General features: G+C 40.9%; 1 protein-coding gene and 1 long non-coding RNA gene across 2 annotated transcripts; one reads left to right on the plus strand and one right to left on the minus strand.

Annotated features, from left to right (window-relative positions):
* Positions 1–518: 518 nt before the first annotated feature.
* Positions 519–21,797, plus strand: OC90 (otoconin 90). Its single transcript, XM_017818339.1, has 14 exons — positions 519–564; positions 4,232–4,297; positions 4,517–4,576; positions 4,836–5,010; positions 8,454–8,566; positions 9,066–9,194; positions 11,146–11,202; positions 14,759–14,809; positions 15,130–15,186; positions 17,052–17,201; positions 17,553–17,651; positions 19,236–19,410; positions 20,470–20,576; positions 21,033–21,797. Exons 1-14 carry the CDS (start codon positions 519–521, stop codon positions 21,341–21,343), a joined length of 1,596 nt encoding a protein of 531 aa, XP_017673828.1. The 3' UTR covers positions 21,344–21,797.
* Positions 11,542–23,465, minus strand: LOC108498977. The gene is made up of 5 exons (XR_001875369.1): positions 23,351–23,465; positions 18,004–18,240; positions 17,517–17,639; positions 16,704–17,180; positions 11,542–14,214 (listed from the first exon to the last, which is right to left on the minus strand). It is a non-coding gene; the product is annotated as an uncharacterized LOC108498977 (long non-coding RNA).
* Positions 23,466–24,298: the final 833 nt, after the last annotated feature.

Below are 24,298 nucleotides of genomic sequence, written 5' to 3' on the forward strand. Positions count from 1 at the left end.
GAAACAAACTCATATAATGCATTGAAGATTAACTGGAGTTAATAGAAGTAATCCCAGAATATCTTTTCATTTACACAGTGTTTCATGATATCTGCATTTAAACATGCAAAGAATTGTTCAAACATCCTGTTAGATCAAGGAAAATGTGAAAACTGCAAACCAAAAGAATTTTGAATTGCATCATTTTGATGATAAATTGCACTTTCACAGAGTCTGTTGACTCACTTAAAACAACACCAAAATAAATATTTTCAGTCAGATTTGTAGAGGACTTTGGTAAAATTTGAAGGATACATAAATATCATCATTTCTGTAACATGTGCATTTGCTATGATAAGGGTAAAAAATTAATTGTATCAAGCAGAAATATATTCAGGCTACAAAAGAATGATTTTCTAAGCTAATGTCTTCCCACTTCCAGAGTCAAGAGATAACATTCTGCCTAATATTTTACTTAACTCACCAGGCACACCAGTCTGCTGTGTGGCTTTTTTTCTTGTCTTTGGATTAAACAAAAAATGATTGTAATTCTGCTGATGTCTATGTCTGTGGTGGTGTACAGTGGTAAGTGGCAATGTATTTTTATCATTATTTGACATTATGCCAAAATACTATTTTAAGTATGAGCATTTGGAAACAATCCTTTAGAAACACGCCTTCTCTCCCCTCAAATTTGGATGTTGTTGTTCAACATCCAAATGCACTTAAATAGGTTTATTTATGAAGTACTTATAAAAATATTTTTCTCAGGACATCTAGTGAAGCAAGAAATATTTAGTGGGGTTAAAAATATAACCAAAAAATTGCTACTTCCCTTTGCTAGCACTTGGTCTATTTAAATCTTTTAGACTCCAAAAATTGCAGGTTACATATACAGAGATTCTACTCATTAAGTACACGTGTATTGTCTTAATTCTCCAAACTACTCAGTGCATCCTGAAATATAACCTCTGTTCACATAAAGCTCCTCTTGCAAATTTTACTATGAATAGGATTTTTTTCTTCATGTAACTCATTAGATTTTATTGTTACGATTGAATGAACATCCCAGAGACAGGGATGGGGGAACATCTCAAATTTCTGCAGTCCCTGCACTGTGTATGAATGTCAGCAAGAGTTGTGAAAAGAAGGACTCTTAGAAGGTCTAACACCATTTCTGGTCAATCCACGGGGTTATTTCTAAAGGGAAAAAAAAAGCTCAGAACAAACTCTGCACTGACCTACTTCAGCTTCACCATTTGCCTCTCTTCTGAGTGTTGCTTGCATTGGAATTCAAAAAAACCCCTGGATCTAACACAAGAAACCACACAGGGTAAAATATATTGATGAAGCTGAACTCTAAGTCTCCCCTATATGGAGAGAAATCAGTGAGAATATTCACATTTCCCACTGCAGTGATAGAAAATGGTAAAATACCTGCACCATTTATTAATTTAAAAAATTATTTTAAATTTTTAATAGAATTTTTTAACAAAATATTTAAATTTTATTAATTTTTTTAATGTTGATAGTGCACTCAAAAATATCTGGTCACTCATAAATTTTTCTCACATAACATTTGAAAGAGACCCCAAAAAGCACAATCTAAGCACAAAGATTTAAAATGTTACCATGTTTAGGTTTGGAGAGGATAATTGATTTATATTTGTGTGGGATCTATTCTGCTGATCTCTGCTTTGAGACTGAAGCAAATATCCATACATGAAGTAGCATCTTTGAGAGGAGTTAATGTGATTTACCTTGAATAAATCAAATAGGTTGGGTTTGATGCACCCTGACTTTTCCTGGCACAATCGATATTTCTTCTCCCCAAGGAATATAATGACTGTAGCTGTGCCCTGTATTATGACATTTTAATGAGCCACAATTGAAAAAAAAAAAAAAAAAAAACAAACCTGGAGGTACATTGATGGTTTTTTGATGGACTTTTTTTCAGGCAACACTTCAGAAAACTCTTGTCAGACTAGGAAAGTCACAGATGCAGAAACAATTTTACACGTAACTGAATGTTGAAAGAAATTCCATGGATAACATATACAAAGGGAAAGCCCAAGAGCTGATGTATGACACAAGTCTCAGAATATGTGCCAAGCTTTTTAGCAGATTTTAGAGAAAGTTGAGAGAAGCTGACATCCTCAGGGGCTTCTGAGATTTAGAGGATTGAGTTTTGTAGTGCAACCTTTCACTGGCTGAACAGGGAATGATACAGGACCAGTAGCTCCAAATACATGATACCAAAAGAAGAAAAGAGAATAATTAATCCAGAAAGTATTTTCTCTTTGTTTCTCCCCCCCCCCCAATTTAAACAAAAGTGAGTAATCTTGTTAGCAAACATCGGTTCATTGATCTTGACTTAGTGACAATTGGAAATATTGTTCTTTGTAATTGAGAGGATTAGAAGAGCCAATGGTTTACCAAGCTGCTGCCCTTGTGGCAGAGATTCTTTTCCAGGGGGAACTTCAAACATTTATGTGTTAATTGTGTGTACAGTTCAGTTTGCTGAGAAGAACTAAGTGCAAGTGAAGGATACTGGAGCAATCACAGCTTCCAGCAGCCCTGGAATATGGCTCCATCAATATTCTCTTTTGATGCATTTCAAATGAATGGGATTTTCATGTTTTTCAAAGTTTTGCTGAAAAGACTAAATGATCAATGGCTGTTCATCAACAGACACTGTGTTTGAGCCATGGTGTTATGCAAACCTGGCCCTAGATACACTTGGTAGAACACAGCTCAGAGGAAGGATATTTGTCATTGCAGAGGAAATACAGGTTTTAAGCCTGAAAATAAGGATCAGTTTTTCTTTAGCAAGCATATATACAAATATAGCATTCAATGCTGTTTTTGAAAATCATGCCATTATTTTTCTTGAATCTAAATTCCTTATGGCCATCAAGCTTTCAACAGACTTGTTCCAGTTCTGTGAAAAGGACAGCCTTTATCGGGAGACCTTTTCTGGATTGTGGAAAGCAATTTTTTCCCCTTGGATCTGCTGCAATGATGGACATTTCTGACAAATTACTGTTTATCTGAAAGCTTCTTGTGACTAAGGCTTTCAGGAAAAGAATAACACAAGAGGTAGCACCTCTTTCTGCCTCACTCAATCCCCTATCCATATCTTGCAACTGAACTTGAGAAATGAATTGCTGGATTGTTACCATGAACGTCTTGTTCATGCCACAAAAGTCGTGGGCATCCTGAGAAAGCCCTTATATGTGATTAAAAAAAAAAATCCTATTTTTCCTAATCCTTTGCTAAACGTGCAGTTAAGCTTTACACCTAAAAAACCACTACTCTGCTTTACTCTCTTCCACCTATATTTATGGCAGGAAAATGTAACAGATGAGTAAGAGAACTCTTTCCCAGAATCTTTTGTAGAGAAAAGGGACAGCTTTCCTAATGCCAGTTATTCTGAGACATAAGATATGCCATATATTTAACATTATGGGTTTTTTTAGTTTTCAGTTTTTAGATTCTTGAGACAGTAAATACCCTTGACTTACTATGTTTTTTAAAGAAAAGCTAAATTTAAATAAATCCAAAGTAGCACATTTTCTTCCAAAATCATCCAGAGGAAAAGAACAGGTTAAAAAAATGGGAAGGGAGATAACAAGTATTAGATTTCACTCTAATTCAAGACTTGGCAAACAGAAGAAAAATGAAAGTGTTGAAAATATACCAAATATACCACAGCATCCTCAAAAAGAAAAAGAGATAATTAACTTCATGAATAAATAAATAGTGATAGGAAGAGAGGCAATGAGGCAATAAGGTAATAGCCAAAAAGGACTCAGAAAAACCAAACAACTTGTCTTCAGATAACCTTGCTTCAAATAAGAGCACAGGTTTACAGAGTAGAAATATTTGGGGCATAGTTGGGCACTAAAATAGTTTTAAATAATTCTCCTGATTTATCCCAGTAAGGGCTAATGTTCAGGTGAGCACAGGAAGACAAAGGTTAGCACACCCTCAACAGCAATACCTGTCTAATAGAGACTGGTTTTTGAGCTGAAGTGGATGTGACTTACCTCTATGCTTCTGGGCTTTCCTGGGTGTGGGTGGAGCTGAGCAAGTGCTTCATGGCTTTGATAAATCAGCTTGTCAGTGCAGGAAGGTGTTCAAAATGCCTGCAGGGTATGTGTCATAATGAAATATATGTTGCTGGTTTACTGTGTTGTTGTGGTTTTTTTTTTAAAAACCTTTTTCTTCTGAAATTTGTTTGCTGAGATAGGTGGCCAAGACCTGGAGCCACCAGCATTCCTGCCAGAGCTTCTTAACACGCCTGAGAGAATCTTGAGTAAGAATGGTTTAAACTATACTTTCTGTGTTCTTGCATGGCAGTGGGGAATCCCTCCTCCTCCAGAAGCATTGCAGGGAAGTGGACTGTGAGCAAATAGCTGGGAACTCATCTCAGAATGGTTTAACACCTGAAGCAAGACCAGGGACAATCTAGAGACAGTTACTGTCATTTACTTTTTTAAAAAATAAGTGTGGTTTGTTTATTTTTTTCGTTTAGATAATGCCACACTCTTCAACGGAGTCTTTCAAAATGTGGAAAGTGTTGCATTATTTTTTGGTAAGTATGTGTTCCAGTTGTACTTGAGCACTGAACAGAAATCCTGTAGAGTTTGCTTTTATATCCTTACTGAGAAGAAACAGGAGTTTTTGAAGCTGTAGATTTCCCCAAAGACTACTGTAATACTAAATACTGCTGAGTGCCAAGCACTGCTCAATGTCCCTGTGTTACTGCCTTGTGTAGGCTTCATGTGAATGTGAATGACCCACTCCTGGCTCACCTCCATTTACCATGTGTTTTATGACTGTTCCCTTTCCAGACTGCCTGGGTTCTCACTTCACCTGGTTACAGTCCATCTTCACTAACTTCCCTGCCCTTCTCAACTTTGTGAACAAGATGAAGTGTGTTACTGGGTTTTGCCCCAGGGATTTTGAAGACTATGGTTGCTCTTGCAGGTTTGAGATGGAAGGGCTCCCCGTGGATGAAGCTGATGAGTAAGTCATATCCATGAGATGTCCTTTTCTGCCCTGACTGTCTCTAAATACCCTCATGCTCTGATTATCCAAAGCATAACACGAGTGTAAATGTTTTCAAGACAGTTGTGAAAAAAAAAAATTATTTGGGAGTAAATAAGACCCACACCATCTGGCTCTGTTTAATTAATCATCACTCACTTGCCACTGGAATGTCTGATGTGACCAACGAAAGATAACTTCAAGTCTGGTCTATCAGCCCTTCCTGTGTTATTCCTACCTGCTGGTGAGCACTGTCTGCTTTGCTGGGCCAACAGCTCGTGCCAGTTGCCTCAGAGCACGGCTTGGGAACAGACCTTTGTGAACAAAACCTCATTCATTCCTTGGTACTGGGGAATTCTCCAGAACAAGTAAATCAGTGACAAAAACTAGAGACCCTGTTAATAAACAGAGTGGGGGAGCTCTAATCTGAGCAGTTTGGTGGGTTTGCAGTTTTACCAAACTGTTGGTATTGGGGGCTGTGTAATAAACCAGCAATCTAAGTTCACAGTGGACTCTAATAAAAATCTTGGCATCTGAGGGGGATTTAAGCATCAGCAGAATCAGGTTACAGCTAAGTATGACTTTAGGTGGCGTAAGGAGCTTAAGTAGATCATGCCCTGAGTGCCTTTGTACACGACAAGGTTGTAAGACATGGGAGCATCAAGGCCAGAGAAGAGCAATGTAGCTCAATGTTTCTTCTCAGTACCATGCACCAGGAAAAAAACCATCCAAACTCCACTCTGTGCTTTGGAGGGACATTGCCCCAGACTGACTGGGCTAGTGAGAAAAAATGTAATCTTGGGCCAGGACAATCAGATCATTGTTCACTTATGTCAGCAGGGGGGTTAAAAGGAAATTCAAAGAGAATCAAGATACATTTATGTGTTTGCAGAAAAAAGTGTTTCCAACAATATAGTGTATTAATTCCCTGCATGAAGACAGCAATGGCTCAGAAAAGGCTGATGCCTATAGCTAGATGGAAATTAATCCATCCACTTTGCAACATGGGATGACTGGGAGAATGGAGATCTAACTCTGCTGCTGGAAAACAGCCATGGAACTTCTCTATGAAAGGTTTTCTGAACAATTGTGATGACATCCTGAAATGAGAGCTCGAGTCAGTTCAATGGATTGATACCCAAAGAGCTGAGCACCTGGGCTTTTGCTTCACTCAGCTTTATTTTAATGTAGACCAGCATAAAACCAGAAACTACAGAACCATCCATCAGCAGGTTTGTCCTGAGAAACATCCACAGAGTCAGTTTGTGTTTACAAATTGGTTTCCAGCCCCAGGGTGAGGTATTCTTAGCAGCACAGAAATCTCACTGCCGTGTGCAGCGAACGGGGACTGACTATTGCTTTGCCACTGACACAGATGTGCCCTTGGCTCAAGAGAGCCTCCAAACCAGTGGCTGTTATGTGTTTGTCCCAGAGACAGTTCCCAAAGTGTTGCAACTTTTTTCACTAACTTATTTCTTAAAAACTAGTTTAGCAATCCTTGGGTTTTGTCCCTGTCATTTCTGTTCCACAGGAAAGGGCTGAACACCTCACTGCAGGTTCTTAAGGCATTAGAAAGTGCCTTAGTGCCTATAAAACCAACCCTTTCCTATTTCCCAGAGTAGTTAATTGTCATATCTAAATTAGGAGCCTAGTCTACCTCCATAGTCCACATGAAAAAGAAGCATGACCAGGGGACAATCCATGCCTTACAATCTCCTGCTTACAAAGGCAAAGTAAGTAAATTTTCGGATTAACTGGTGCAGTAAGTGTTGATGTAATTGTGATACTCTAAACAAACAAGAACTGCATGGAGCTTGTATTAGACTAATTATGCAGCTAGAGGAGCTTTCAAATGCTAACACATCACTAGACCTCAGGCAGAGACAGGAGTGTTTTGAGACATGTCATCAGCTAGATCTTTAAGACCCTGTTCCTGATGGAGCTCACAAACTTCAACCTCACCTCTGAAACAAGGCACGGTAGAATTTGTGGTGCAGAGGAGCCACCAGGGCCTCTCTGCTGAATGCTATTTCATTTGTTAGCTACATTATTTGGACTCCCCTGGTTGTGAGGACAAATTAAATATTGTAATCATTATTTATTAATATGGTAAGCTATTAAATATTAAATGCTTTCTAAATATAGAAAGTGAGAAAGTGCACTTGTAGCCTAGAAGGGAGCCTGGCAAGGGACAGGTGTTTGCTCTGTGCTCTAATCACCGCGGGACTGTTTTGTCCCCTGGTGCCTCAGGGCTGTGGGTGATGTGTAATAACATGTTTCACTGTGCCTTTAACAAAAATCCCACGTGAGCTTAACTAAATGCAACTCCTTACTTTGTGATCACAAGTTCACCCTTCCTGGCAGCAGCTGCTGGATGTGGGTGTTCATGTTGTCTTTACATTTGGCATGGTCCAGGCCAATGGCAATTCAATAACAGACCCATATGCTGAGTCCCTTTCTCTGAAATGAGGATATTTCAATCTCAATCTAACAGCAAACTTCTGTTTAATCTATACAACAATTTTACATGGTTTAAATGATGACTTCAGTCTTTTACTGGTGTTTCATTTACAGCTGATGTCAGTGTACACAGATGCTGCTACTATATAAAAGCAGATGATTTATCTGTACAAACAGGTGAAGAGAGGAGAGGATTGATGAAGACCTTGTTGTTTTACTTGAATTTTTATTGCTATTCACAGCTATAGTGGCCATGCAGGCATTTGAGGTTTGCAGGACAGCAACTGTGTAGGAAAACACAAGGTTTCTGACTGCCTGTGTTGTGTGGAGGTAGGAGAAAGCTGCTTCACTCCAGTGTGAGAAAATTATTTGTGGATAAATGATGCATTTTAATTCTAATTGTTGCATAGAAGTAAAAGAAATAGAGGATGACAGTACCTGTATTTATGCAGTCCCAATGAGACACAGGGATCCGCAAGGCATTGCAAAGCCATTAACCCTCCATGAGTGCCAGGTTCGGAGTAGTTCTCCAAATTTGCAATGGGAAAGGTTGGGACAGGACTGCATCCAAGACCTCTAGAGTCGAGCCATGGGACAATGTTTGTCAGTGAGGTGACAGTGCTGGGGGGAAGTATTTGGGCACTGATAGTGGATTTCTTATTTAAGCTGTCTGTAGACTCCTTGTAAGCTCAGGTACCACAGCAGGACAGAAATGTGTGGTCACACACAGCACGCAGACCCGCTCCCACAACTCAGTGCTGAATCCAGATATCTTTATCTGACTACTTTCACTCAGAGAAAAGCAGTACCCAGCCCTTCTTTTGTCTGGGGATCACACCATGGATCCCCCTTTTCTCCTTTAGCACCTTTTGCGTTGTTGTGCAAGAGCAACATGGCAGCATTACAGTCTGACTTCGAACTGAAACTAAATTGTGAGAACTCTCTGTTATTTCGTTCTTAAGATGCTGCTTCCAGCACCGCAAGTGCTACGAGGAAGCACTGGACATGGAGTGCACATGGGACCCATCAAAGATTTCTACAGATGTCAGCTGCTCTACTGAAAACCTGACCTGTGGTGAGATTAACCTGTCACAAGAGCTAACACTGGAGCCTCACTATGACCAGAAGTGCATTCTGGTCTATCTACCAAAAGTCATAGACAAATTAAACAGAAACCACCAGGGCTTGCCAGGGCTCCTGCAGCAGGCAGCCTCTCCCTGAGGTTTCCCTGACTTTTCAGGACCACTAAACACTGCTTGAGACGTCTCCACACAACAGAAATGCAGCAGATGCCGAGTAGAGACCTGAAAAACAATTCTCTTCTGAGGCGTCAAGGTCTGATTTTTATAAATGAACCAGAGAGGCAATAATCTTTTTGCCAGGCATGCCAGACTTCATTGGTTTGTGTTTCAAAACCAGTGCTGGACTATGAAACTTGACTGTGTTTGGCATGGAGAAGCTCAGTATAAATAGGTTTGCACTGATGAATACAGGCACAAACCTTACAAGGAGGAAAAAGCAGGTGGAAAATGTTTTTCAATAGTGCCTTGTTTGGATTTTTGTTTTATTTCCAGAGTCTGGGGATCCCTGTGAACAGTTCCTCTGCACCTGTGACAAAGATGCCATTGAATGCCTTGTGAATGCACATATTAACTCTTCCCTGAATGGGCTGGATGTCTCCTTCTGTCCATCTCCAATTACAGGTAATAATAAGGATCTGATCCACTGCCTCCTCCTGCCAGTTTGTCTGCCAGTATCGAATCTGACCCAAGGAGAATGAAGCAGTAGCTGGGTGCTTTCCCGCCATAAACCTGGCAGTCTGTCCTGTTCTCAGTTTCATGTGTCCTGCCCATTTTCTGCTACTCAAGTGAATATCAGGAGAGGAGAAGGCAGCAGACCAATTGCTGTCCTGGAGCAGGTCCAGGAGAGGTTATTGGGATGGGGAGGGGGCTGAAGCTCATAATGAAAGAGAAGGAGGCTAGGGGGAGATGTTTTTGCTGTCCTCAGTACTTAGTGAGGTGTGTAGAGAAGATGGAGCCAGACTCTTCCTGGAGGTGCATAGGGAGAGGACAAGAGGCAAGACACACAACTACAACAGGGAAGTTCCAGTTAGATACGAAGAAATGTTTTTCTTCGGGAAGGTCCTGTCAGCCTTGTGAGGCTTTTTGCAGCTGGAATGAATGAGTGATATGTGTGATGAGGTCACTAGCAAGAATGCTAAAGATATTGCTGGCCAAAATCTTCCCTGGAAAAGTGAGAAACAGGCTTATTCTGGTCAGTTACTTGGTTTCCATTTTGGAAGGAAAAATCCCTGCTAAAGGTGAAGGGGATGTTTATGTCCATTGTCATACACTGATCCCAGCTCTGTAGCTGAAATTACAGCCTTGCGAGACCAAATGCCTGCCCTGTGGGAGCAGGGCTGGATTAAAAACTTCATTCCTATGGATTGCAATTGGAGCATGGCAGGGGGAGGACCTTTGGACTCCCAAACTGAGGGAGATGGGAAAAAGCAACGTTAGCTTTTCTAATCCTTTTGGCTCATAGTCACAGACCTCGGTGCTGAGATCAGGCATCTGTATCATGCTCTGGATGTGTGCATCCCCTCCTGAGTAGGTCAAGGGAGAAGAAAATGCCCCAGGCAAGTTTGCATGGAAGCCAGGTTGTTTTTTTGGGGCTTGTTGTTGGTTTTTTTTTTTTTTTTAAGACATTAATCTTTCACTGGGATCAGATGGCCCTAATATACAGTATGGTAGTTCCAAGACACTGCAAATAAAGGGGAAATTGTTAGGTGCTAACAGGAAAATCATGCTGGTTTTACCACTGCTGATAAAGATGGATTAATTTTTAGGTCCTGGATACCTCCACCGATTTTAGGTTCTCGATTATATTTCTTGATACGAAAAAAAAGCCTTTGAATTAAATATTTTTATTTAGTATTCAGTCATGTTACTATCCTTCTGTGTAGCTATTCTGTTCAGTTCAGATTTTGGGGAGAAAAAATCCTATCTGGTAAATTTACAGGAAAAGGATTTTGGTAGATTCTTTATTACAGAGAAAAATTTTAGTGAAATGGGCATGTGTTTGACTAAACCTTTGTTTTAATAGGAATACATTCAATGAATGCCTGACCTATTCAGATCAAACCTATTCAGATCCCCTTCTCACACTTTATGAGAGACCTTTCTCTTTTTCAGAAACAATCAGCAACAGAGAGCTGACAACACGTCATACAGAAGGTAGGTCATCTCTATAATTCTTTGTCTGGAACATATTAAATTGAGACCAATTTATACTCAGAAAAATAACCTGCTGAAACAGGAATTTAAAGAATGGTGATTGCTAGCCAATTCCTATTTTTTATGTTGAAACTATTTGAGATTATTTTTTATTATTATACTCTATGTTGCTGAGTAGAATTTAGTATCAGCATGGTATAAGTACTAAATCAGAATTTTAATACTGCTACTGTAATTATAAATAATTAGGTTTATATTTTCTATATTTATATCATAAAATAACTGCACAAAAAGGACAATAATAATATTTAGAAATAAATTCTCTTTTGATGACTCTTATCATGTTATGCCAAGATCCAGCCTAAGGAGCATCCTAAGCCATGAGTCTCTGGAGTTAACAATGCTTTTCCTTTTGCAGAGCTCCTTCATCGTGGGACTGATGAAACATGGGCAGTGACTGCATCTGTGGAAGAAGGTTTGCAATTTAGAGTGCAAGAAGCTCTGTTTTCAGCTCCCAAAAGCTGAAAGAATACAAGCTGTTCACTTTCTTTCAGCCCTTCTAAAAGGACTGATGTAGAAGCAGATACAATGTTTTGGTGATTGAATTCAAGACTGAATGGGAAGGTGCAATTTTTCAATTTGTGCATGTAATGTGTTTAACCAGTGTTTACAGTAAGTTTCCCAAGAGCTGAGAATGAGCACTCTACAACAAAATCTGTTTTCACAAACAGCCTTTTTTTCCCCTGGGAACACAGGCTGGAGCAGGTGAGCTGCTTGGCAGAGACGTGCTGTGTGGGTGCCAGCCACTGGACCCACAGCTATTTGCATATTTCTTGTCTTTAAAGAGATGTTTGTTTAATTCCACAAGATCAAGCAAGAGCACGAGGAAATACTGAACATGGTTTGTGGCAATGAGGCAGCAGTTTGGTGATTTATTTATTTGTAATGCAGAGATCCAGGTTGAACTCTTCTCACTCTGGTGCCTCCTGGGTGAGTCCCTAAACCATGAGACCAAGTGGTTCTTGTGACAGTCTTCATTTTTCTTCCTGCTACATTCAGTGTTTGTCTTATTGAGGAGTCTATGCTTGCAAAAACTCATTGCTGCAGTGTTGTAGTTTGAGACCCCCAAAATCCAGTTCTTAAGTCCAAGCTCCCCTCCCCACATCTCAACCAGTGTGAGATGGGTTTTCCAGACACCACACAAGACTCAGTATGGGGGGAAAGGGGATTATATTACAATGACTGCACAAATAAATATCACAATACATCATATACATAATCTTAACTATCTTTCCTATGATAAATCAGTATTTACAATGGATCAATCTTTTCTCCCTCCAATAAAAGTCCAGAAGGGAAAAGGAAAGATCCTTTCCACTCTTTGAGTAGCAGTCTCTCTAGGGCAGCAGTCTCTCTTCTATCTTCCATGCAGCAGCTGTAGCTGGATCTCTTTCCATTACACACGAGGACGGTCTCCAAGCCCTTCTCAGCCCTTCGACTTCAAGCAAGGGTCTTTCTCTTCCGTGGGCTGCGTTCACCAGGACAAAGGTCGCTTCACCACGTCATATCACGAGTGCAGGAGTCTTCGTGACAGTCCCTATCCTCAGGGGATTCGAGCTCCCTTGCAGAGCTCCCGTGCTCTGTCTCAGGCTGTTAACTTAGCAGTAACAGTGGGGGGGGGGGGCAAGGTCACCCCCTCTGCATTCCATCTGGCCATCCCAGTCCAGTTCCGGGACATCTTTGAGCTTCTCAGCTCCTCTCTCCGGTGCATGCTGCATTTTAGGACTTCCATCCAGTAGGAGTGCACCCCCTCCACTTAGGAGAGGTCACAAAAGGGTTTTGGGGGGTTTGTTTTAGTTCTCACCCCAAACTTTGTCTCTGTAGGGCTTAGTTCTGCTCTCTCTCTCTCCATTAGAGATCTCTGTGTCTTCCTTAGCTGCATGCCATCCCTGCTGCTCCTTATCTCCTTCTGGCTCTCTGCCACTGTTCTCCGGTCAGTGCTGTTTCTGCTGCTGCTCCGTCTGCCCACTCACGATGAAGAAAACTCCTTCAGCTTTCTAGCTACAGATCTCAGTCCAGTTTAACACTGTCCAAGTTCCTGCAGCCCCCCAGCTGGGGCTGGGGGGGCCTAGCCCCCAACGGGGCTCTGGGCCCCTTCCTCGTGGCTCTACAACACGGCCACTTCAACAACAACTACTACCCTTCTTTTCCAGTCTGGCTGTTGATATGTTTATATCTTGCAGGAGCGCTCATTGGCTCAACCCCAAGGGTCACCACCCCCTGAGGGGGTTACCATTTCTTTTAACTCCAGCAGGAAAACTTTTTTTCCCCCACTACATGCAGTATGAGAAAACTACTCTCTTCCTGCCTGCATGGTGAGCACTGCAACACGAGAGGCCAGGGACAGAAGTCACCCAAAGCCCTTGACCTCTGGAAGGGCACACCTGATAAATGAGGGCCAAGTCCTGCAGGCAGGAAATAGAGACGGAGACAAGTCTTAGACCAGCCATTGCCCAGTTTAGCTGCTGAACTCTTGCTATGAGGCTCCCTTACAAGCAAAGCCCCAATGCCATGTTCAGAGACCCCCTATCTGCCAAGCATATGAGCACTGGGTGGGTACAACCAAGCCACTGCTTAACTCAGAAAATCACAGAATGCTTTGGGTTGGAAGGGACCTTGAAGATCAGATGGTTCCAATGCCCCTGCTGTGGGCAGGGACACCTTCCACTAGACTTGGTTGCCTGGGGAGAGGTGGAAAGTCGCATTTTTTTAGAACTTCAGGACCTGGTTTCAAGGTGTAGTGTGCTCCTCTCTGTGAGCCACTGCCCTAAGTGTCAATTTGGAATAATGAAAACCATACAGAATCTTACTTTTTTTTTTTTTTTTTTTAAGAAACAACACTTCTGACTTTTAAAGTTTTTTTTTTTCTATTATTTTTTTAAAAAACAGCACAGGCATAAGTGTGTGTACTTGAAAAGGCTGAGTGTAAGTGCTGGCTGTTCCTTCATATCTCTCCTGTATTATCAAAGTAGGTTTTTTACCAGATATTTCTCATTTTCACCTAGCAACAGCTCCAGTTTTGGTCCATGTTTTTCTAGCTGCTTCTGGGAAGCTTGGTAATAGAAAACTGAGAACTCCTGAAGGAGCAAGAGCACCTGTATTTGCACATCTGCAGCAATCTTTTACTTCCTGAAAAACAATTACTCATGCTCTCTAAAGAGGCATAAGTCCAACATAAGGCTCAAAATATTACGAAGGGATAAAAACCTGTACTAGGAATTTTAGAAAGCTGAAAATGTATCACAGATAACATACCTAGTCAGACTTTGAAGGAGACATTTGGAGAACCACCTACCATTTAATTCTCCTCGTTCAAGCCCAAAGGAGCTTCCAGTTTGACAACTCTGGAAGATGCATTAAACACAAGTTAAGTATCACTCAGAAACTCATTCAAAGGCAAAGGCATTCTTCTTCACATCCCAAAGCCCTAACAACACAAAAAAAGAGGCAGAGATGATTTTTTGGATCCTTTGATAGCCATGCTTCTAATTTGTCAAAAGGTAACTGACAAATGATCAGTTTATCAGGTAAAGAAATAAATTAGAGGTTAGGGAGTTATTTGGCCTTATAGCTGCCCGCCCATATCTGTGCAGGCAAACACAAGGTGTTCACAAGGAATGTGGCATCCTTCTGTGCACAACAGTGGGATTTCAGACCTAATCCTGTTTAGTCTATTTGTGTGTCAAATGGACTTCATTTTGAATTTCCCACTTCAGTCATATTTATGCAGCTTCTTTCATAGAAACATAATCCTATGTTAGTGCAAAGTCCATTATTTGCATGCAGCAATGAGATTATTTTATCAATAACACTTTGTCTACAACAATCAGTACACCACTGAAAAAAATAGGCAAATCTCTCTCCATGACATGCCTGGGTCTTCCTGTTTTCAGAATAATCTCTTAGCAACTATTCATAAGAGTCTGTGCTGGCAACTTGTTTTCTGAGTTTACATTTTCTATCTTCAACAGTGATTTCTTTTGAGCCCAGTGAAATGATCTTGGTGACTCCCAAAGCCAGAGGTAAGAATCTGACTAAACTTCTATTAAAAATTTGGTGGTCTTGACTCAAGGTGAAGTTGGATTTTCATTTATGAAGCTCTGTGGTGTCACAGTCAAAAATCTGCAGCACAGGATTTCTGGATAACACCTCTACTACTTCTGCTGACTCGCACATCCTTCAGCAAACCACTTCCTTTCTCCTAACTACCCTTTTTATAAAACCACGCTAATAGTGATGTTTGTTTAAGCTTCATAATGCATTCAGGAATAGTCACTCCAGAAATGCACAGCAGAAATGCAGCAGGTAGGTCACTACCACCATGCCTCTGTTTTTTGTACAGTAACCACGAGGGACCACAGAGGAACAGCTCCTGCTCCTCCCATCCTGTCGATAAAAGGTCAGTGACCCTCAGCTTTCCTCTTTCTTTGACTGACACAGCAATTCTTTCTCTAAAAGCATCACAGTTAAAACCCTGTGCATGGTGACAACAGGGCTGCCAGAGAATCAAATTTAGATCAGGGTCAGATAGCAGATACACAAACAATAAAACCAGACTGAGAAGCATTAGCTGTTTCTTGCCTCCAGCCACTCATTTGCACTCCTCACCCAAGTATTTCTGAAAACTTCTTCACATAAGGTTTTCAGATGTAATGGTTGGTGCTGTAAATTACATTCACAGCATCCGCTGCCAGAAGGGTTCACTTTGATTTTGCCTCCTCCTTTATTATAGATAATTTCATCAAATTCTTTACCAGTCTAAAACCTGTTTCAGCTTTCACAGGTGTCTGTGCTTCAAGCACAGCCATACCAGTAGGTACAGCTAAAAATGGAGCACCTTGGTAGACTTGGAACTTTTCTGTGGCCCTCTCTGTGTAGAAAGGATTATCCAGACAGAATGAAATGCACCAGAAAAATGTCAAGGTACACCGCATATGGAGAGTAGAAAGTAATCACTTTTTGACTCTGATTACACTGAGCAGTATCCTGTCTCCCACCTCAGTGCAGAAATTTGGCATTACTGTACAAACACTGGTGAAAATCACTAAATGTTCTCCCCCTTAATTTGAATGTATCAGAAAATCTGTGTATTGTGTTCCAGGCCCGCACAGCTCCCAGGAGATTATTTGTAATATTTATTCTTTGTGCAGAACTTCCCAAACTCTGGGTTTATTTTTTAAATCTAGCAAGAATCGCTTTCATTTCAACACATCACTGCCACAGTGGTATAAAATGTGCATCTTGCTGAGCCATCAAAACTAGTGTGTGACTATTGATCGCTTTCTGCCACCTTTCATGGGCTTTGTTGTGTTCTTAGCAGTACTTTCATTTCTTCTAATCTGTTCTCTTGTCCTATGACAGGTTATTTTCAAAACATACTAAAACCAGAACATCAGAGAGACAAGTTTAATGAATTTGGGTTTAGTCCAATTAAAAATTTCAGCCAAAGAATTCAAAAGAAAAGCTCTTAAAATATTGAAACTCAAGCTCACTGGTATTTTCAAAGTATTTAGTTTGTGAAATGCCACATGCTTCATATTGACATTTAGAAAAAATGAAACCATTTGATAACAGTGCTTTCTTTTACAAGCTAGCTTATATAAAAAAGGTTTAAAAAGAAAGAAAAAAGGATGTTAAGTATCCACAAATCTAACAAAACATTCCTGCTCAACAATAAATATATACCAATTTAATTTTTAAACTAATCTCCTGAAAATAATGTATTTATATGTCAAATTATTTTGCCCTTGGTATTTCCTTGTTTACAACTCAGTAAACCCTTCAGTCAGCCAGCTCTGCATCAGTCAAATAATTTCCCGCTTTCACTAATGTTGCTCCACATTTTGGAACCTTCAGGTGAACAGACACTTTTTTTAAAGCAATTTACTCAGAAAATGACATCTCATGACATCTCACCTGGGCTTTATCTCTCAGTACAGCTGACTAAGAAGCAACCAACATGGTTTTCAGCAACTGGCACAGCTCTTTTTCTCAGTACACATAAATAAAATTAAAATAAAAAATCAGCAGTTAAACTGATCATCGTTAACAACAGTCCCTCCTTCTGAAAGGCAAGGGATGTGAAGAAATGACCAGTGTGGATACTCTTTGCTTTTCCAATTTTCCTGTTGAATGTTTTTTCTCTATGACCATCAATTCCCACTGGTTCTGCCTGAGGATATTACTCTGACCAGCTATCTAAAATTAAAATCTTGCTGTTTATTTTCCACGTCTTCTTCTGCTTTCCTGTTTCTGCTTGCTCAGAAGAAGATGGATTTATGGCAGCTGTGGCCCCAGTGGAAGCAATAACCACCTCCCCAGCCTCATTCCCAGGAGATATTAACTCGATGCAAGTCAAAATTGTCCCCACCGAGAAGATTTCCACAGGCACATCTGCAAGGACAAAAGAAAAAGGCAAGTAAAAAATTAATTTATAGCACTCCCCTATTCCTGTTCACAGCTATCTGAGGAGTCAGCATTTTTCATGGATATGTAGACTAACATTATTTTCTCCCTAAATCTGGATAGGTTACATAGAATGCGGGGTGCACAAAACTGACTGACCCTGGAAAGGGTAGTCTGACTGGACAAGGAAAGCTTAACTGACAAGGAAAGCTTAACTAACATTTAATGAACAGCCTCCCACTACAAATTTAAAAATTTTAGAAGACTGCCAGTTGATTATCCTTCAGAATGTGCACACATCACTGAAAGAAGAATTTATTCTACCTTCACAAATGTAATCTATGCATCTGTCCTCTCCAGAGACAAGTCCTGCAAGGGGTGGCCCAAGCATAGCTTCCTCTGCAATAGCTCTGGAACCAGGACTGTCTGACAGGGGACCTAATGAACCTGCAGGAAAAGGTAAATAAGGGGTTATTTCCCCATTATAGCTGATAAAATATTCATCTACCTCTATATTAAAAGTAGGTATATATTACATATAGAGATTATAGTAACTCTAAACCAGTTAGATAAGCACAGATGTATTGGTATTTATAAGAAAGGAGATGCAGACATCTGCAAAACCTTTCGTCAGCTTAACCTCTTCTGCCAATGTGCTATCACTAACACTTAAAGAACCTACTTATTATTAGGTTATAAGAACATTTTTCATACAGTGCAAAATCTAAAATGAGCTCAGTGAATGTTCCCACTTGCTTTTAGGCAGTTCCTACTGCTTGTAGGCAGTAATTTAATCACATTTTTAAGTTACCTTGTTTTACAGCAGAAGCAGAAGCAATATTAGGAACTTCCTTGGTCCTCATTCTGACCGTTTGCAAGTCTTGCCAGAGTCAGACTTTTTCTCACCATTTCTGATTCTATTCCCATTCCTGCTCAGAGATCCCAGAAATCTCAAGACATTTCAGACCTGATACTGCTGTAGATTCACACTCATGGACTGTACCATCCATCTTGTTTGGTTTCCCAATGGAGAGAAGCAGCCCCAGAACTGGAAAAGAGCAGACATGAAGACTCAAACTAATCTTCCACCAAAGTGGAAAATTTGATTGTAAAATATCAGCTGTTAGAGAGCACATGTCAATGCATGAACCTTGTGGTTCATTCTCAGTGAATTAACATGAGAGAGTGAAGACTCAAGCAGGAATATAGGCAGAATTTCTTTTTGGAGGCAGTAAGCCGGGGTTGTCCCTGGAAGAAGCAGGGAGTCAGTCTAGAGCTGCAGAAGGGAAAATGGGATTACTTATGGGAGTGAGGAGGATGCAGAGGGAACAGAAGCCCTCCATATCTCTCCTCCAATCCAACCAATCAGTCCCTTCAAGTCCTTTCCCTGGCAAAGTCTCAGAAGAGTCCCCCTTGACATCGTTTTTCTGATATGGAACACTGTGTTCTCTCAAATCTTAGGAATAATTCCCACAACATCAGTTCTTCTTGAGTGGGGGGAGCCACAGAGACATTAGGATGGGGACATGGTGATGCCAAAACCTTGGCACCACAGTAGGCACTACAACAGATCATTCCTGCATCTGGACTAGGGGGATTATAGATTGAATTGAACTATATTTCAAATGAAACCAAAAAAGATACTGCTTCCTCCAGTACAACATGGTCATTGCCCAGCTATCACTGTGCAAGCACAAGGGGTATTTGCTGAATCAGCTGAGACAGAAGCCACTGAATACTCAGAAGAAAAATTTAGCCATGAAGGATTACAAAGGACTGCAAAGTATTCTCATTGCAATCCAATTTGACTTGTAATTATATTTTCAGAGGAAATCTCTCTCCCGTTTAAATATTTCCCTATCCTTCTGCTGTCTTGCTCAGCAGAATTCTAAGAGCCATAATTCATGGACTGGAGCAATAATTTACATATTATAAAGTGTTGGCTTTCAAAGTTTCTGACAGCTCTGAAAACACTTTTGTCATGACAAGGGAGCCCCCAAGCAGTGAAAACATGATGTGTCAAATAATAACTTTGCTTTACAGTGTGTGAGCGATTAACCTTTCTGCAAGAGAGGGGAAGTGGAAGAGCGAAGAGGGAGCTGCCCCAGCTTGGAGAAATGCTGTTCTGCTTAACTGAGCGATGCCCAGAGGAATTTGAGTCTTATGGTTGCTATTGTGGCCAAGAGGGAAGAGGTCATCCCACCGATGCACTGGACAGGTGTGGGCTCTTCTGTGTTTGCCATTAACTGTGGGCATTATCGTGGTGCCCAGGGACTAAAAAAGATCAGTGCATCTTTTGGTGGGCATTGAATAGCTACGTATCAGTAGTCAGGTCACATTTTGGGGAAAAAAAATCCACTTAAATACGTTAACACATGAAATACTCTGATGTCACTAAGACCCATTCTACTGTTGCGACAGCGTTTTGGAGAGGACTTACTAACTCAAAATAAGAAAGGAGAATGATGGCAGGTAAGCAGAGCAGAAGGAAGGGTATATTAAAAGGGATGAGGACAAGTGAAACTTGGCTAACAGGTGGTTTGGAAAGTGAGTTATGAAGAGTTAACATCCACCCACACTGCACTGTCCTTCAGAAGAGAGAAGAGCTGGACTGAAGTCCCCCTGGAGCTGCAGCCCAAAGCCCTTCCATGCCTGTGTGCTGTTATGGCACGGCTGTCAATGAGGAATAATGAAGAGAATTCAACCAAAGTAAAGACATCTCCTCTGAGAGTATTGTATTTACAAATAAAAATCTGTCCCTCTGTGGAAGTTGGGGCACATCAGGTCTAAATATAGCACCTGGTACACAGCACACACCTTTTTCCTACACTTGCACACAAGCAAGACTGCCCATGCACGAAAAATTAGGCTAGATGAAGGCTAGTGATCTGGCTATTGTGATGTAGTTTTCATATTTTCAGCCAAGATTTGAATACTGCAAGACACTTCTCATGGCAGATTAGGTCATGGTCACAATTGTAATTATGTGCCTTAAAATTAAAACAACCCCCCCTAAAAAACAACAGCATTGTTAAACATGTGAAACAAAGGAATTAGGAAGGAATTAAAAAAAGTAGGAACAAGTATAGAAGGTAAGCAGGAATAGTTCGGGTTTTCTTCTTTATAGAAAAAAAAATCCATGGTATGAAAATTTCTATAATTTCTAAAATTTCTTAGTTTTAATGGGCATAGAAAATAAAGGCCTACAAATAATTGTGAGCATTCTGGGATGCAGGAAGTCTAAGTATTTTCCATTTACATCTACTGTTTATTTTAGATGCTGCTTCTCTCATCACTGTTGTATGGAACAAGTTAAGAAACTTGGATGTCATGCAGAAAGAAGTTCCAGATCTGAAGTATTATGTATTGATCATATGCCAAAATGTAAGTTTGTGTTAGAGGAAATTCTCATGTCCTGACAGTCTATCAGCATGACAGACTGAGTGCCACCATGACTGAGAGCTGCTAGGGCTGAGTATGGAGACAGAATTATTTAGTTTAGAAAAAGTTTGCAACATTTACTTTAAACTAGAGCTTTTTTCCTAGTTGAGACAAAGATTATTACACCACTGTGCATGATGTGACCAGATCAGGGTGAGAAAATTACATTCAGACATTTTGTAATTGCAGACAGGAGTCAGCTCTTTGTGTCTTTACATTCACAAATTCAACTAAAGCCAGTTGGACCATCTGCTGCCGAGCACCTTGGTGTCAGGCTTGTATTTAGATGGCTAAAGGTGAATTTGGAGACTAAAATTTGAGGCAGATTTGAAAATTTTATCACACATTGGCTAATTTTAACTGCTTTCAAACATTAATTCTTAAACTCTTCTTTTTAAGGCATTGGTTGGAGCATATGTGAGAAACTCCTCTGTGCTTGCGACACGGCGGCGGCCGAGTGCATGGCCTCTGCCTTCTTCAACGAGAGCCTGAAGCTTCCACACGGGCGGGAGTGCCGGGAGGAGAAAGCCTTCTGTCAAAGTGACCCTTATGAAAGGCCCCCAGTAGGCACAGAGACAGGCACAGGTGCTTCCAGCTCTGAGGAGAGCAGTGAAGAGGAGGGTCCACTGCGGAAACAATTAAGAAGAGCAAAGAGAGGGACACGCCGTTCCGTTGGGAACTCCAGAACTGTGGGACGTGGAGGCAGATAACCAGCCACCTTCATGGGCTTGGGAAGCAGCACGGAGCCTTTTGCAGTCAGCCACCTTACTCCTCCTTACCCTCTACAGGCTGCCTTACACAGCACACAGATGATGTAATCATAGACTAGGAATTAGAGTTAGGCTGTATTAACTCATTACTGTAGGGAGGTCAGCACTACAGACCATCTATCTAGGTCAGATACAACACTAAATAATTATTTGACAGTGTTCTGTATAATTTCACTTGATTTTTATGTAAAACCTGTTCTGATCACAGACTGATTTTTGTTAACTCTGTGCTTGGTTCAGACTGAATCTCGCTGATGGTGGCTAAGTATTTCAGGTTTTTAATTAAACCAATCTGCAACTACTGCAACTCCTTTTGCAGACATTCTTCCTTTACTGAGCTTAGCAGGAAACACCCAGAAGGAAAGCTAAAGTAATTACATGAAGATGAGCTCCTTTTTCCATTCCTATCTATAGCTGTGTGTGACTCACTTCTGAGGGGAAGAGAAGGTCCAAAATGCTGGACAGACCCTTCTCTTAGGGAAGTGTCTTGCTTCCCTGGGGCCCAAGTTAAGGACATCACTAGGAAAATTCCCAGGTTGGTATGGCCCTTGGACTATTACTCATTACTGTTCTTCCATGTGAGGGGCGATGAAGTCATGACGTGTAATCCAAGGGTGATCAAGAGACTTCAGCACCTTGGAATGGTTGGTCACGGAATGTGGAGCACAGGTAATTTTTAGCCCCCAGAAACAGACAGACCCAGTCTATTAATATCTGTCTCCATGGTTGGTGTCACTGCTAGAATTTTGGGGTTTTCTGGTAACAGCACCAGACCTGCTGGTGTCAGATGGGATTCACCTTTCTCACAGGGGAAAGAAGGTTTTTGCTCATGAGCTATCAGGGCTGACAAGCTTTAAAACAGACTTGAAGGGAGAGAGGGGTAGTATCAGGCTGTGACAAGTCTTTAAAGGTCCCTTCCAACCCAAACCATTCCATGATTCTATGACTCACATTTGTTAGAATAAAAATTTTTCTACAAACTTCACAGGGATTCAGATGCTCTGAAAGGTCTGGATTTCTTCTCTATCACCTCGTTCTACAGGGCTGAACTTTGTCACCAAAGTTTTCCTTAAAGACCAATGACTGTATCCTCATGCTGGATACAGAGATGCTACCTGTGTTTTTCCAGATCATGCAGCAGTTACCTAAGCCCCAGCATTTGATCTGTGCAAACTGAATGGTGTGAGAACTGCAGATGAAAACTCCAGTGAATGTTTTTGGATGAGCAGTTTATATGGTATAAACCTCTGGCTGGTGCTAAACCCCTCTCAGTATTTTTCCTACATTCAAACTGCAAAGGATTAGTGCAGTGCAAAAAATCCCCCAAAAACCAAAACACAAAAGCAAAAAAAACCACCACACACACTCCCAAAATAAACCCCCAAAGGTGCTTAGTCACGTGAATCCCACTGGATTCCAGTGGCTACACCACCAGCACTAGTGAAAAAACAAAACTGAATAAAAGGACATTTTTTAAGGGAAGGCAGAGAGGACAGCCAAGTGATGTGAGAAATTCTATCTGCAGACAAGATTTTAATTAAGTTCCTCCTTATGCTGTAAAGAAAGAGGACATCTCAGTTCTGAAGCAAAACGCTACAACTGCAAAATGCCATTTTTGCCCTATGCTGAGGATGACATCTGCATTACACTGGAACTTTCATCAGCCTTTTATCTTAGGGATGAAAAATTATTTTATATTTCACAGCATTTATAAATAAAGACGGCAATGAAAAAGTGAGATAATGAGCTGAAATGGGAAAAACTGGCCTTTAAACAAGTGAATGAAGTGCACTGCTGAGCAATTATAACACCAGCTCATTTCTCTGATGAGAGCAGTGCTGCTGCTCTGAACACTGCACCTTAAAATAAAAACTCACTCCTTTCTGCTAATTATTAGAAGCCAGTATTAACTTCATGGTTATACAAATAACACATGCACATACTCACTCAACAACGCTGAATTTTCCGATTGCAGAGATAGGGATGGATCATCTGAATCGATCAAGTAACAGAGAAATTACAATATAAATATGCTGTTATTCAGGCAATGTTGTCATTAATTCCTTTGGGCTTTTTTTTCCAGTATCTCTTAGTTCAGGTGAAATTTAGCACCAAGTTGTGCCATAATTACTATCACATGAATTGTGAGGATAAAGAGAAGTCTTAAATAATCTAGCTATGATTAGCTGTATTTATTGATTCTCAGAGATCAGTGCTAAAATAACAGAAAAATGTCAAAAAGATCAAGAGCATAGCTTTCTTCTTTCTCTTCTCATTCTCACAGTCACTTTATCATATTTTTCACAGATTTTGGGCACAGATGGCTGAAACCTAGTTGAGGCTGCACTCAAATCTCTCTGTCCATGTCACTGAGAAAGAGGTTAAGAAGTGTCAGTCCCAATACCAACACCTGAGGATGCCACTCATCACTGGTCTCCACCTGGATATTGAGTCATGAATGCAACCATTCAGCCAATTCCTTATCCAATGAAGTGGGCCATCAGTCAAATCCATGTCTCTCCAGTTTAGAGACACCTCCAGGAATGGCGACTCCACTGCTTCCCTCGGCAGCCTGTTCCAAAATGTGGGACACCTGCTGAAGGAGGTGGGTGGTTTGGGAGAGCAGACACACACAGCTGAGGCACTCAAAGGGACCTCAGAGGTGATACAGTTTCTGCTAAAACCAGGTCAATTAAGAGGCCACACCTGGTACCTCAAGGCTGCATGCAGTTGGGTTTTGAAAACCTCCCAGCACAGACTGAACAACCTCTGCTGTGCCTTCCCATCAGCAAGGTCTCCCAGACTCTGTGTAGGGACAGGGCTCAAGAAGCAGGAACAGCAGCAGGTAAGCTCCGAGTCACCAGTCACTTGGGAGGACTCTGGGTTCCTTCCAGC

Source organism: Lepidothrix coronata, unplaced genomic scaffold, assembly GCF_001604755.1.
Source record: "Lepidothrix coronata isolate B3197 unplaced genomic scaffold, Lepidothrix_coronata-1.0 Scaffold67, whole genome shotgun sequence".
Lineage (NCBI taxonomy): Eukaryota > Metazoa > Chordata > Aves > Passeriformes > Pipridae > Lepidothrix > Lepidothrix coronata.

Bases quoted from the DNA above. Each gene is read 5' to 3' on its own strand.
- OC90 (XM_017818339.1), top strand. From the start codon at position 519: ATGATTGTAATTCTGCTGATGTCTATGTCTGTGGTGGTGTACAGTG. The intron at 5,011-8,453 runs GTAAGTCATATC...TTCGTTCTTAAG, and splicing joins CCCGTGGATGAAGCTGATGA to ATGCTGCTTCCAGCACCGCA. The intron at 19,411-20,469 runs GTGTGGGCTCTT...TGTTTATTTTAG, and splicing joins CCCACCGATGCACTGGACAG to ATGCTGCTTCTCTCATCACT.